General features: G+C 43.0%; 1 protein-coding gene across 2 annotated transcripts in view; it reads right to left on the bottom strand.

Moving 5' to 3' along the window:
* GRIK3 (glutamate ionotropic receptor kainate type subunit 3) overlaps window positions 1-14973 on the bottom strand; it is a 239058-nt gene that overhangs the window by 7629 nt on the left and 216456 nt on the right. For both annotated transcript variants that reach the window (XM_038377762.2, XM_038377763.2), the window contains exon 13: window positions 12477-12694. In XM_038377762.2, the coding sequence (XP_038233690.1) occupies window positions 12477-12694 (218 nt within the window). The remainder of the gene's footprint in view (window positions 1-12476; window positions 12695-14973) is intronic.

Here is a 14973-nt window from a genome sequence, read left to right as displayed (position 1 = left end):
CAAGCAGAGCGAGCATGAAATAAGTCCACAGTACTGTTTAAGCCATACCTGGCTTTTTTGTGCTTCTGGCTCCCAGTTGCACGGGATGCATGAAATGGTCCAGTACTCTGGGATTGAGGCAAAAACATTGTGCTCACGCTGTCTGAGCTTTCTCTCACTATACATATAATCTAAATTATTCCATTTATGAGGTCCGTCCCCTATGCTTTGGCAAGGCAGCAGACACGGGTCTCAGGAAGAGATGCACAGAAGGGAAGGAGGTGGTGGCCATGCAATACATTCTGAAGTGAAGGACCTGCCCATGTGGCTTTGCCAAGTCATATATTTCCATTTCTTTTGCTCCAGCATTTGGCAAGGTGGCTGTTTGAGGCGCGGGGTCAATGAGTGCCTCCACTAAGCATACAAATGGGTAACTTGGACACCCCTGCATGAGGTCTCATCATTCATGGAATAAATGGCTGCCTTTTAAATACACACTCGTGGCTGCAATTTATTTCTTGCACTGAGTACCTGGCCATGAAATGAAGATTTACCAACCCCCTGTTTTAAGAGGATTTGTATGTGCCCCAGAGCCAAGTTCCTCCTATCTCAGGTACTTCTATGGGCCACATTGCCATAGGATCTGAGTACTTCACAGTCTTTGATGTGCTTATCCCCCCAGCACCCCTGTGAGGAAGGGAAATACCTGCCCTAAGGGAGCCAAAGCAGAGAAAGTCTAAATGACACACGGATTCCATGGCAGGGGGGAATTGAACACCTGTCTCCTATGCCCCAGGCTCGCACCCTAACCCATACATCCTCTCCAGTAAAAGCTGTCCTTTGAGCAATCCTGTTGCAATGGGCCAGATCCTTAACTAATATCGCTCACCCCAGGATTCAGTGGCGGTATGGCCATTTACACCAGCTGGGGATCGGACCCATGCCTTGAAGTAGATTTGGGGCAGCTATTGGACCTCAAAAAAAACCAGCAGGAAATTTAGGCCACCGAAGACTATTAAAAGTGGCAAAGAATGCATCCGACGAAGTGGGTATTCACCCACGAAAGCTCATGCTCCAATACGTCTGTTAGTCTAAGGTGCCACAGGACTCTGCCGCTTTTACGGATCCAGACTAACATGGCTACTCCTCTGAAAGAAGACTATATTAAATATCTACACATTGCAATGCATAAGTGGGGTGAATAACACACTTTCTTCCCTGACTTATTTAACACTTACATAGTTCACATCAGAGACCTTTGGGTTCATGAGCATTCCCTTTCTCTCTCTATCTGCATGTACTGCTCCCTGGGTGCTGACACAGAGCTCTTTAACGACATCAGTGTTCTCCCAGTTTAAAGCACAGAGTGAAGTAAACTGGCAAAAAAATCAATCGGCTGCATTTAGGGACGCTAATAGGACTAGCATGAGGCAGTGTAACTCTTTAGGCAACTTAAATTACATGCGACAAGCCTCTTTCCTACAGAAAAGGCACTTTTCTCCTCTCGCCTCCTGAAATCACTCCCTTTGATTGAATGAAAAAACGTAATAGTAGTTTGAAATGCCAGGGCATCCCATTTCCCTCCCACCTTGGTGACTACAGCTTACTTCATCAGAAGCACGCAGTGGAAAATACAGTGGGGGATTTTATATACACAGAGAACATGAAACAATGGGTGTTACCATACACACTGTAACGAGAGTGATCAGGTAAGGTGAGCTATTACCAGCAGGAGAGAAAATAAACCTTTTGTAGTGATGATCAAGGTGGGCCATTTCCAGCAGTTGACAAGAATGTGTGTCAAGAATGCGTTAGGAACAGCTTGGGGGGGGATAAACATGGGGAAATAGTTTTACTTTGTGTAATGACACATCCACTCCCAGTCTTTATTCAAGCCTAATGTAATGGTGTCCAGTTTGCAAATTAATTCCAATTCAGCAGTCTCTCGTTGGAGTCTGTTTTTGAAGCTTTTTTGTTGAAGAATTGCAACTTTTACGTCTGTAATCAAGTGACCAGAGAGATTGAAGTGTTTTCCGACTGGTTTTTGAATGTTATAATTCTTGACGTCTGATTTGTGTCCATTTATTCTTTTACATAGAGACTGTCCGGTTTGGCCATTTTGCAACAGCAACTTACAGTCACTCATGCATGCATAATGAACCAACAGAATTAAAGACCCAGCAACACTTGCTGAGCCACTTAAAGAGAGCAAATATGGCAATATGATCCCCCAAAGAGAGCCATAGCTTGAAATACATGAACACAAGCTGCTTCTGCCTCTTCTGCTCTCCTCCAATCCAGGCTTTTAGAGACCTCACAATGTATCAAGGCCAAAATGCCACTAGTCACATTGGCTTTATCATCACAAGGGTAAAAGGTGTGTTCTTACTCGTGTTAGCTAACACCAGGTAACTAAGAGGAGATAAAATGCTGGTGAAAACAAGGCAGAGTTTAATATAAGGTCCTGCTACCTTGTACAATATTATCTTTTTTTCTAATTAAAAGGAAAAAACCCAAATCTGTCCATCTCTAACTAGCTAGTTACTTGCTTGCACCTGTCCGATTACAGATATGGGCCAATGTAAAAGGGAAAAAATATGGGCACTGGACTGTAAAAAGTCAGTGCAAACTGCAAGTGGTACCCACTGCTGCTCTACTGGTATGCAGTTGACAGAGGCAGCTAGCATCATTGCAGATGGGGAGGTATGCAGCCTTGGCCTTCTATTGAAAAGCACCAACTTCTTGTGAAGACGGTACTCCCTCATTCTACAAGGTTGCAGGAATTGTAAAGGTCCAGAGAGAAACTTTCAGGGGCTCATGCTTTTAATCCTCCCTCCCCGTGACTGAAAAGTCTCCATTCACACTGTCATAAATATAAAGGGAAGGGTAAACACCTTTAAAATCCCTCCCAGCCAAAGTAAAAACCCTTTCACCTGTAAAGGGTTAAGAAGCTAGGATAACCTCACTGGCACCTGATCAAAATGACCAATGAGGAGAAAAGATACTTTCAAAAGCTGGAGGGGGGAGAAACAAAGGCTCTCTCTGTCTGTGTGTTGCTTTTGCCAGGAACAGAACAGGAATGGAGTCTTAGAACTTAGCAAGTAATCTAACTAGAGATGCGTTAGATTCTGCTTTCTTTAAAGGGCTGAGACAATAAGCTGTGCTGAATGGAATGTAGATTCCTGTTTTTGTGTCTTTTTGTAACTTAAGGTTTTGCCTAGAGGGATTCTCTATGTTTTGAATCAAATTACCCTGTAAGGTATGTACCATCCTGATTTTATAGAGGTGATTCTTTTACTTCAATTAAAATTCTTCTTTTAAGAACCTGATTGCTTTTTCATTGTTCTTAAGATCCAAGGGTTTGGGTCTGTGTTCACCTATGCAAATTGGTGAGGATTTTTATCAAGCCTTTCTCAGGAAAGTGGGGTGTAGGGTTTGGGAGGATTTTGGGGAGAAAGACGTTTCCAAGCTGTCTCTTTCCTGGTTATATATCTGTTAAACGTTTGGTGGTGGCAGCAATAAAGTACAAGGGCAAAAGGTAAAACAGTTTGTACCTTGGGGAAGTTTTAACCTAAGCTGGTAAAAATAAGCTTAGGAGGTTTTCATGCAGGTCCCCACATCTGTACCCTAGAGTTCAGAGTGGGGAAGGAACCTTGACATGGTGGGAGTGGTGGGATTTTAAAGGTGTTTACCCTTCCCTTTATATTTATGACACACACATCAAAGAAAAGTGCTCCAGGTCAGGTTAGATTGTGATTAGAAGCAAATTAACTCCCACTTAAATTGTTCTATCGCCTCAGAAAGTGTGTTCTTGGACATGCACAATAATTGCCTGGTGTGAAACTGACAGTCAGTAAAGAAAACAGTTAATTGTGCCTGGCTCAGAGATAATCGGATATTTGTCACCTATTGATTTAAAGGCTAAATTATTATTATAAAAAAAATTACTGGGATTCATCAACTATGCTAAACGGACATTTGTAACACAGTAGTTGGATGTTAATAACATTCTTACTAATGAATTGCCATTTAATTTTAATAGGGTATTTTGTTCAAATTAATGGAAGTGTCTGAATACAGAGTCAATCTGAAGTGATGTCCATCTGCTACCTTGATATTCAGTCCCACTGGTAACACGTTCCATCTGGGCAGGTGGGAATAATGGAGGATTTCTGACACCTGGTGTTGCCCCAAACTCCCCCAAATCAGACCTGTTGCAAAAGGTCAGTGAAGAAAAACTGGGGCAAAGCAATTTCAGGGGCCCCTTCGCCCCCTTCCCTGTCTCAGACCTCAGACATTCTTGTGGGGGTCCCTGCGGGGCCTGGGGCAAATTGCCCCACTTGCGCCTCTCCTCCCCCCTGGGTGACTCTGTGCTCAGTTGCTCTGGAATAGTAAGAACTGATCTTAAATGACCTGGCTGCGAACTGCCGGGAAACACTGAATTATCAGAAGTGCCCGACTAGAAAGGCAGGGATCGCCTATGGTATCTCTAGGTAAAGAAAGACATTTGGCCAGACCACCCCAAATGTAGCTCTAGTTAAATCAGTGCAGCTCCATCGATTTACACCAGTGGCGTAAACAGATGTGGCTGTTTCTCAATCTAACCTTACCTTGTGTTCTGAACCAAATGTATTTACAAAAAAGCTAAACAAGCACACTGAATATAGCAAATGCTGTGAACAGTGCAAATGACTCTGTTTACAGTCACAGCTCAAGAGCTGCCTGTAATAACCAGTGTTTCAAGACCAGTCACTCAAATAAATTAATGGAATAGTGTAGAAGAGCCAAAATAAAGACGCCTTGCCAGACATATATGCTTTTTTATCAGTGAAATTGGCAAGAAAATATCTTTCAGGCTTATGCTTTTCAATTCCAGGCCATATAAAGAAATAAATTGATTTTCACAAACTGAAGATACTTAATCTTGAGAATTTAACATTTCTGTACAAGGAAATATATATGAATGCTGCAAAAGGCACATTAAAACCAGTATTTTTGTTCTGAGAGAGATAGCATCCTTCTTAACACAGTATTTCTGGTATTTTCTATAATGGAAACGAGCTACAGCTCCTAAATTAATTGATCTCTTCCTGGAATCCTCATCTTCCAGCTTATCTGACTTGCATTCCCTGGCAGTAAATGGCTTCTCATAAGCTCTTTCCACAACAGTGAAGTGAGCAAAACTCTCTCTTTGCTGTGCATAGGCGGCAGCTAGCCAGGTTGGCAACAGAGCAAGGCCACGGCTGGGCCTGACTGGCCTGAGCCAAAGGGACATCTTTCCAGTGGGCTTTCGATCAAGCCCAGCAAAAGCCATGCCCTGCATTTTTCAAGCTATTTAGGCTTTGCTGTACTCAGCATTGACTCAAGTGCCTAAATCCCTTTTGGAGATATGAGATTTAGGCTCTTCACTCAATTAGTGAATGTGATGCTAAATGCAGCAACATCTAAAAACCTTTCAAAGTCTGGGCTGATGTCCCTCTGCCTACAGATAAGGACAGCAGGTGGGGAGTCTTCTCAGGTAACTGTGGCAGGAGGCTTTTGCCTTTCTTTTCTTTATGCTTCCATTTTCTCCACAAGTGACAGCACCTTGATCATGCTTCCCTTGCAGCAGCAGATGTTTCTGTCCTGGCCCTCATCAGCAATTCTCTGTGACATTCCTACAGGCTAGAGAAGCAGCAAACCAAAGTGACATATTGTGTCTTCATAATGCAGTTAGCAAACGATGCTGCCAGCCGTAGCAAACCAAGCAGCAGAGACGCTGGGAATACAGATTCCCAGGCTGAGCGGGATGGAACTTTTAGAGCTAATCATGGAGAAGGGGAGGGGTGATAATCTCATAGGGAAATCCCCGATCAATCAATCAATCCTGGGGCATTTTTCTGCAGCGAGCCGGATGCGATGTCTAGTTCCCTTCAAGGCTGGTACGCCCTAAAATAGACATCAGAGGCTACACTTCTCTGTTTGTCCAGAAGATGATCTGTATCACACAACCCGGCTGCACTTGGTCACCAATTGCCCAGGGACTTTGTTCTGCAGGACCCTGTGTCTCGAGAACGGCTGCCACAGCATCATCCCCAATGAACAGAACAAAGAATGGGTGTCTTTGCAAATATTGGGGCAGATCCCCAGCTGGTGTACACAGGCTTAGCTGTACTAAGTCATGGCGAGGGGCTGCTGAATTACGCCAGCCGTGGGTCTGGGCCAGAATTTGGGGTGGGAGCCTCTGGAGGCCAATTAAGGAAACTGAGCCACATTTCTCTTTCCAGGGAGGACAAACACACAGCGTCACACAGGAGCATTTCAGCTGCTCCAGCAAACAAAGCCCGTGTTGGGGGGGTGGGGAGGGAGACAGCCCCTAGATTTCATCTCTTCCCAGTCGTAACACAGAGAAATAAAATATGCTGTGGAACATAGACTCTGCCAGATGCATGAGAGGAACCAAAGTATGGGTGGGATGGAGATGGCTAAGAAGCTATAAAGATACTGTGTGTATGCGCACATGCACGCATGCGCACACACACACACACACACACTTTTATTTCCACATATAAATCTCATTACAAAGAATATTTAAAATGCAACACTGAAAGTGAACCTCCTCCTAATGGCTTTTCTAAGCTTTTATTGCCTATGAAGGTAACACAGTATGGCCGTTCACGCTAAAGAGGAGCTGCTTACGCAGACTCCGCTGCAAAAAGCAGACAGACACCGAGTGAATGGAGTTTGAAATTCTCTGCAATGTTTGTACAGAAAAAAAAAAATCCCATTTCCTTGTGAAGGCACTTCCGCTGCCCGTCAAACTAAGCATGGGCTTTGGAAAGCGTAACTTCTGGCCACCATTGTCATAGCCAACAGCAGGCTGTGAATCTGCAGGGAAATGCTCTGCTCTTTCTTCTTGTTAAAATTCAGAGCACCAGCTCCCTTTCATGAGTCTTGGCTATTAAACTGCTGACTGGCTAATCTAAATGCTATTATATTACACCCATTCAGCATTTTACAGTATTCCAGGCACAACCTGGCTTCTAAGATGTGTATTGTTTTGGTCCATATATTTCCAGCTGAATTGAAATCATAGGAAGGTATAAAGGGTTTGGGGAAAGGTACATTTCTCAGTACTTTAACCTGCTAACCAGATCAGAAAAGCAGCCACATTTTCACCATCCAAACAATGAAAGTCCCCATTTCTCTGAATCCTGGCATCTCCCTTCTGGCAGGGAATTCATAGCTTACCCACACAGAGCACTCACTCTTTACCTTACATTTAATGTTAATAGTGAGAAAGTGCATTGAGATCCTTGGATGGAAATCTTTAAACGGGGGAAAATATAATAATGATAATATTTGTCATTCCCTCTTCAAGGCTATAATTCTGTGCTTGGCTATATAAGAACAATCACAACTCTGGTTCTTTGCCACATGGTTTAATTAGCAGCTGCAGAGCCTACACCAGGGTAATCCATGCAAATGGTCTGTTATGTGATCGGAACCAGCTGGAGCACTAGACTGGGATTGAGGAGACCTGGTTTAAATTCCCAACTCAGCTATGGACTTTCTATATGAACTTGGGCAAGTAATTTCACATGTGCTGGGCCTCATGTCCCCCTGCTATGAAAACGGGGATAGGATTTCCGCACCTGACGGGGTGTTGTGAGGATAACATTCATTAATGAGGGCAAGGTATTCAAATACGATAGTAATGGGAGTTTGGTAAGTGTCAGTGTGATCCCATTATAATGATGCTGGATTGGAACCTCCTTTTACACTGGCCACCAGACAGGCAGTCATCAGAGCTAACAACTTTCCCTTTCTAAGCTCTGATGTGCTTTGGTGAATCAGGGTCTAACATACCCACCTGGTTGTGACTGTTACCAGTGGCACAGGGTAAAAGCCTGCACTCTCCAGTCTCAATCTCTTCCTTGCAAGGGAATATTAAAAATTCATCCTCAAAACATAAAAACCCAGGTCATGTTCGCAAAGGAGGCTAATTCCTAGATAAATTCCTCCCCATTTTCCACTCTCCTTTATCTTGTCCCTCTCTCTCATTTTTAACACATACTTTTACAACTCAATTGTGGTTTCAAAGGCTTTTTGAAATCTCTCAATTAATTTTCATCTTTGCATGTTCTTCGCTGTGTCGGACAACTTCTAAAATTAATTTCCATTTAAATGGAAGGAATTCATGTAATTTGCCTTCCATGACATGATTGCAATGTATTCATGGCATTGCGCTGCATGGACTTTCATAGGTGTGGCCTAAAAGCCTTAACGTGGAATTGCCAAGAGACAAAGCAGGCATCAGATTCCTTTTCTCTGATTTGTTTTCTGCTTGGGTTTGTTGTTTTGTTTTCTTCCCCTTTCCTTTGCCATGGGTCTTTTTCTCCAAGGCGCTTAGTGCTTGATAAAATATTAACATAGGTTGGAGTTATGTCACAGTAGCTAGTTACTCTCTGAGTAACTATCAGATGCATCTGTTCTATTATTTCCTGAATGAAGATATCTGTTGGGTTCCTGTTTCTTTAATACGCTTCATATTAGAGCAGGAAAGTACTTACTCTTGCTGTCTGTCTGGATTTGAGAGAGCGTGATGGAGATGGTGGAAACCCCAAATTATTGTTAGGCAGAGTAAAGCCTCTTCCATGCCACTTGGACAACGCTTTTCCAGCAAATTCAACATGTGCTGAACCTTCTGTTTGTGTCCCAACAACTGTTATTTTGACTGAAAACTGGTTGATGTTTGTTGTCCATGGCTTGTGTCCATTCTGTGCCTTTAGCATTAGTAGTGGGAACACAATCAGAACACTGCTGTCAGTCACACGCCAGCGAACTTGTAGACTGGGGTTTAAATTTGCATCGTGAGACACCTTCATGGGGCCTGGTTTTCATAAAGTGTTGAACACCAACACACTGAGAATCAGGCTTCTTTAAGATGGTGCTCGTCTATTACCCCAAATCACTAATCAGACCTGAAAGTGCAGTTCTGGGACAACGAATGTGTCTACATTTGGCATGTTGTATTTCCTTACTCCCCCAAACATGTGGGGAGGGGTGGGCAGAAAATTGCATTACATTGTTTTCTGAAGACCCTGGTGGAATGATCCTGGAAATATTCATGCTCCTTGTGATTCCTAAATTCCAGCTCTGCAACCCTGTTGATCTAGTATGGATGAAATATTTGGCCCACTGTATTCAGAGATGGGGGAAGAATAGTGTTATAACAAAAACCTTGTAGCAAGGGAATAACCTGAGACTACACAAGCTTTAGAGTAGCAGCCGTGTTAGTCTGTATTCGCAAAAAGAAAAGGAGTACTTGTGGCACCTTAGAGACTAACAAATTTATTAGAGCATAAGCTTTCGTGAGCTACAGCTCACTTCATCGGATGCATTTGGTGGAAAAAACAGAGGAGAGATTTATATACACACACACAGAGAACATGAAACAATGGGTTTATCATACACACTGTAAGGAGAGTGATCACTTAAGATAAGCCATCACCAGCAGCAGGGGGGGAAAGGAGGAAAACCTTTCATGGTGACAAGCAAGGTAGGCTAATTCCAGCAGTTAACAAGAATATCAGAGGAACAGTGGGGGGTGGGGTGGGAGGGAGAAATACCATGGGGAAATAGTTTTACTTTGTGTAATGACTCATCCATTCCCAGTCTCTATTCAAGCCTAAGTTAATTGTATCCAGTTTGCAAATTAATTCCAATTCAGCAGTCTCTCGTTGGAGTCTGTTTTTGAAGCTTTTTTGTTGAAGTATAGCCTCTCTTAGGTCTGTGATCGAGTGACCAGAGAGATTGAAGTGTTCTCCAACTGGTTTTTGAATGTTATAATTCTTGACGTCTGATTTGTGTCCATTCATTCTTTTACGTAGAGACTGTCCAGTTTGGCCAATGTACATGGCAGAGGGGCATTGCTGGCACATGATGGCATCTATCACATTGGTAGATGCGCAGGTGAACGAGCCTCTGATAGTGTGGCTGATGTGATTAGGATAGGTATTTGCTTCAGATTGGGGGGCTGTCTGTAAGCAAGGACTGGCCTGTCTCCCAAGATCTGTGAGAGTGATGGGTCGTCCTTCAGGATAGGTTGTAGATCCTTGATGATGCGTTGGAGAGGTTTTAGTTGGGGGCTGAAGGTGATGGCTAGTAGATCTTGGGAGACAGGCCAGTCCTTGCTTACAGACAGCCCCCCAATCTGAAGCAAATACTCACCAGCAACCACACACCACACAACAGAACCACTAACCCAGGAACCTATCCTTGCAACAAAGCCCGTTGCCAACTGTCCACATATCTATTCAGGGGACACCATCATAGGGCCTAATCACATCAGCCACACTATCAGAGGCTCGTTCACCTGCGCATCTACCAATGTGATATATGCCATCATGTGCCAGCAATGCCCCTCTGCCATGTACATTGGCCAAACTGGACAGTCTCTACGTAAAAGAATGAATGGACACAAATCAGACGTCAAGAATTATAACATTCAAAAACCAGTTGGAGAACACTTCAATCTCTCTGGTCACTCGATCACAGACCTAAGAGTGGCTATCCTTCAACAAAAAAGCTTCAAAAACAGACTCCAACGAGAGACTGCTGAATTGGAATTAATTTGCAAACTGGATACAATTAACTTAGGCTTGAATAGAGACTGGGAATGGATGAGTCATTACACAAAGTAAAACTATTTCCCCATGTTTCAGAGTAGCAGCCGTGTTAGTCTGTATTCGCAAAAAGAAAAGGAGTACTTGTGGCACCTTAGAGACTAACAAATTTATTAGAGCATAAGCTTTCGTGAGCTACAGCTCACTTCATCGGATGATGAAGTGAGCTGTAGCTCACGAAAGCTTATGCTCTAATAAATTTGTTAGTCTCTAAGGTGCCACAAGTACTCCTTTTCTATTTCCCCATGGTATTTCTCCCTCCCACCCCACCCCCCACGGTTCCTCTGATATTCTTGTTAACTGCTGGAATTAGCCTACCTTGCTTGTCACCATGAAAGGTTTTCCTCCTTCCCCCCCCTGCTGCTGGTGATGGCTTATCTTAAGTGATCACTCTCCTTACAGTGTGTATGATAAACCCATTGTTTCATGTTCTCTGTGTGTGTGTATATAAATCTCTCCTCTGTTTTTCCACCAAATGCATCCGATGAAGTGAGCTGTAGCTCACGAAAGCTTATGCTCTAATAAATTTGTTAGTCTCTAAGGTGCCACAAGTACTCCTTTTCTTTTTACACAAGCTTTGTATGTAATAGGCCCAAGGCAGAGATAAGGGTCTTTTACTTACTAGCAGGCCATGAAGTAAGTTTATCTGATTAGTTTTATCTCTTTGCATCTGAAAACATGATTTTCTTGAATTTATTGATGCTGTTTATTCTTATGATTTATCAAAGATGTAACACCATCAACAGGTGCCCATCCTGTGCTGTACAAGACCTGATAATTAAAAATGGACAGTTTTGTACTAGTATACACTGTAACAAGGAACAGACTACTTATTCCTACCTAGATAGCTCAGTCGCTACCTAATACTCTTATGAATAAATAAAAAAACCTTTTCTGTGCAAACCACCCCCTCCCTTAGCACCTATGAGAAAAATCAGCCATAGAAGGTTAGCAGATCCGAACTGTCTGCTGAACCACTTATCTGTTCTTCAAAATTATTCAGTGTGTTTTGTTTCATTCTGTTTGAGCTGTTTTGATTAGTTGTGGTTGGTGATATCACATGGTGTTGTTTCTGTTCCCTGCCTGGGTGAATGTAACTCTCAGGATTCTGGTCTGAAAGTTCCCAGAAAGTTTGAAATTTTCTATTTGAGAACATTCATGCTAATAAGACATGATTATGTTAATATTTCAGTGAATGCTCATGAGGCAAGAGACGTTGCTTAAAAATGCAAAAAATATGGTGGAAAGGTGTTTGCAGCATTTGTCCAGCTCTAGTTTTCAGTTTTAATCTCTCTCCTCTTGATTCTGAATTCATCTAGAAGCCTATCAGTTTGTCTTCAAGGGCTTCAGGGCATCCTCATTGAGCAGGAGGAGGAGAGGGACTAGGGGAGTTGTGAAGGTCTGGAAGATGCCTGGGGAAAATAAGACTTTCTGGAGGAGTTTAGTACAAGCTGCACAGAAGCTCTGCCTTGATTTGGGAATACACCTTCCATCTGGAGCGTCTGAGCTGGCATTACCCAGTGTCCTTTGTATCTCTGAAACTGTCAAATCAATGCCATTTAAAATTTCTAACACCAATTAGCATCTGGCAGGAGCGAGCTATGGATGTTCTATAGCCTGGATGACTTATAATGGGTGTGGGCAAAGTCCTAGCAAAGATACAAGAGGCAACAATCTTGCATTAAGAGGAGGGGAAATAGACTATATGACATAACTAGTTTTTCTCTGTTCTTACTCCCTCTGGTCTAAGAACATTGCTTTGGTACTATTTCTTGTGTGTTTGCATTTGCATTTCTGCCTCAAGGGTGGAATGCATATGTTTGATCTCACCTTGAAGAAGGTCATGGTAGCTCCATCCTTCACAGCTCCATACTCTATTTTCGTTTGCTTTGCCAGATCATCTGCCGAGTCGATGGGGGTTTCCATTCTCTCCACAGTCAGGAAGGCAGCAAGGTTGGCTGTGTAGGATGAGATGATGATGAGCGTGAAGAACCACCAGATGCCGCCAATGATCCGTGTAGACAGAGCTTTGGGCATCAGCTCAGACCCTAGGAGAGTAGGAAAAGCAGTTGAAAGGAGTCAGAAAAGAAAGAGAAAAGAAATAAAAAGAAAACCGTACATATTTCAAGCACTAGGTCACATTGCTGAACTGTAACAACTGCACAAATTAAGCCAATTGTTTTTAATACAAATTACCCAGACGTCTTGCATGCAAAGAAATCTGTATTTTTTTTTCTGTAGCATTTGCAGAATTTTGTCTCTTTATTGCTGACCTTGGGTACCATGCACAATTTACAGGAAACCTTCAAAACTGAAGTAATTAACTAGGCTGCTTTTATGAGATTTAAATAGCAAGTCATTTATGAACTTTTATGAGTGTTTTGCTCTGCCATTTAAAAAGCGTTTTGCTTTTATATGAATTACTTCTCAAAGGCCTCATTCTGGGGGGAGTATTCAAATACACAAGGCTTAAAAAAAATCAAACAGTGCAAGAGAGAAATGATCATGATCCATTACTTTGAATAGCTGCTGGAGGTAGAAAAGTAGGAGATATTATACAGCATGAAAGGTGTAACACATCTGGAATGACTTTGACTGAACGGAGATGAAGGACTAAATGGGCTGTGCTATTTTTCCAATCTCGTGAGACACTGATGGGGAATGGGGAAAGGGGTAGGGTTTCAAACAGCTGCAGTCAGAAGACATTTCTGATCTGGAATTTGCATGGAAAGTTGGATTCTTCAAGGTAATTTAAGGAGTGTGGCATTAAAGTGTGGCACATAATGCAGCATTTCCCCCCACATTAGGTGCCTGAGGAAGCAAGGTTGTCTCATCATGAACTTATTCCTGCTCCATTCCATCTCATCCTTTGGTATAGCTGAAGGTGTGGCTTTGAAAACCATTTTTGAATTAGATGCAGAATGGAGTTAAAAGCAACACAGGTGACCTCTAATTTAACTGCGTCCAGTAAGGGAATGATTCATCCTGCTACAATGTCTCCCTGGATACTGACCTTGTCCAACTCTGGGAATAATCTTTATTAAATGTTGCTACAGTGCCGGCAGGGAGGACACAGAACAATATTTCTTGTGGGTGTTGCTGAACTAATGCTTTGGGTTCTTTTAGTTTCCCTGCTGTGACCATAAGTGGTTCTGGGTGGAATAATTCATAATTAATCATGTGTGCGATACATTTCATTTCTCCGTTCCTGAATTGTCTGCAACCAGATCACAATTGGCTTGGATTTTATTCCTGACTTAAAAATTACTCACCAAACAAATCCTTGCACTGGGACTCCCTTGTGCACAGTTCACTGCATGTATGCCACATTTGAAATTCAAACTATTTTGATTGGACAGCCAAGTCACATGGTATGTCCTCGTTTGGGCAAGTGTAACGTGTAGGAACAAGCTTCTGGTGTAAATGGTCATGGCTATGAATCCAATTGCAGCCTTTTCATTGGCTCTGGTGGGCTTTGGACCAGGCCCTATGTGAAATTAGTTGGTGAGACAAGTTTCAGGTTAGCTTGAAGTTTTCTTTCTACAAAAGAGCTGGCAGGGGTTATAGCCCTACTTAGTCACACAGCCATCCATGGCACCTCTCACAATCTGCATCCAGACACTCCTTTCCCATTCAAGCTCAATCCTCTTGCAAACGGACTGTTTGCTCCAATCTAGGCAAACATTAAAACCAGATGGTGCTTGACAAGCGAATGAAGAGCCCAAATGGAACGGCAGTGGCTGTAAAGGAACTGGGACCAGCCAAGTGAGCCGTACCAGGAAAAACACCTTGCATGGTATCGCGTGGGATGAGAATGAGTTTCCCTGGCTCTTCTAGGGCACCGAGGGCCTATGGAGCTGTGCTTGCTTGCACTAGACCTGAGCTGCACCCACTGTGTGCAGACAGGGAGAAGTGTAGGATTCAGCAATGCAGATACAGCCCAGCGTTGCTCCCAAGGTAACAGCCTTTTGTCAATGGAGGTTCAAGGTCTTGAGAAAAGTACTAGTCACTTCCTGTACAAACTGACTTCTCTTTTCATTTTAAAAACCTGGTTGGAATAACTTTTTTTTCTGAATCCACAAACTTGTGTCTGTCTTCTCTCCTACTTCTCTCACTTACCGCCCCCCCCCCATAGGTCTCTTTCTGAGAAATGCTCAGATACTGTTTTTCCACTGGTCCAGTGTCACTCTTATTCCTGGATATGCAACCAGACAAATGACACCCAAGTAAGGCAGAGTACCAAGGACTGCTGAGCTCCAAAGCCTGCTCTGCATCGTGACAGACCTGGGTATTTCTGAACTCATTTAAGTCATCCCTCTCAAACAGC

This window comes from Dermochelys coriacea, chromosome 19 (genome assembly GCF_009764565.3).
Source record: "Dermochelys coriacea isolate rDerCor1 chromosome 19, rDerCor1.pri.v4, whole genome shotgun sequence".
NCBI lineage: Eukaryota > Metazoa > Chordata > Testudines > Dermochelyidae > Dermochelys > Dermochelys coriacea.
The sequence above is the reverse complement of the archived record's forward strand: the minus strand, read 5'-3'. Positions and strand labels throughout refer to the sequence as shown.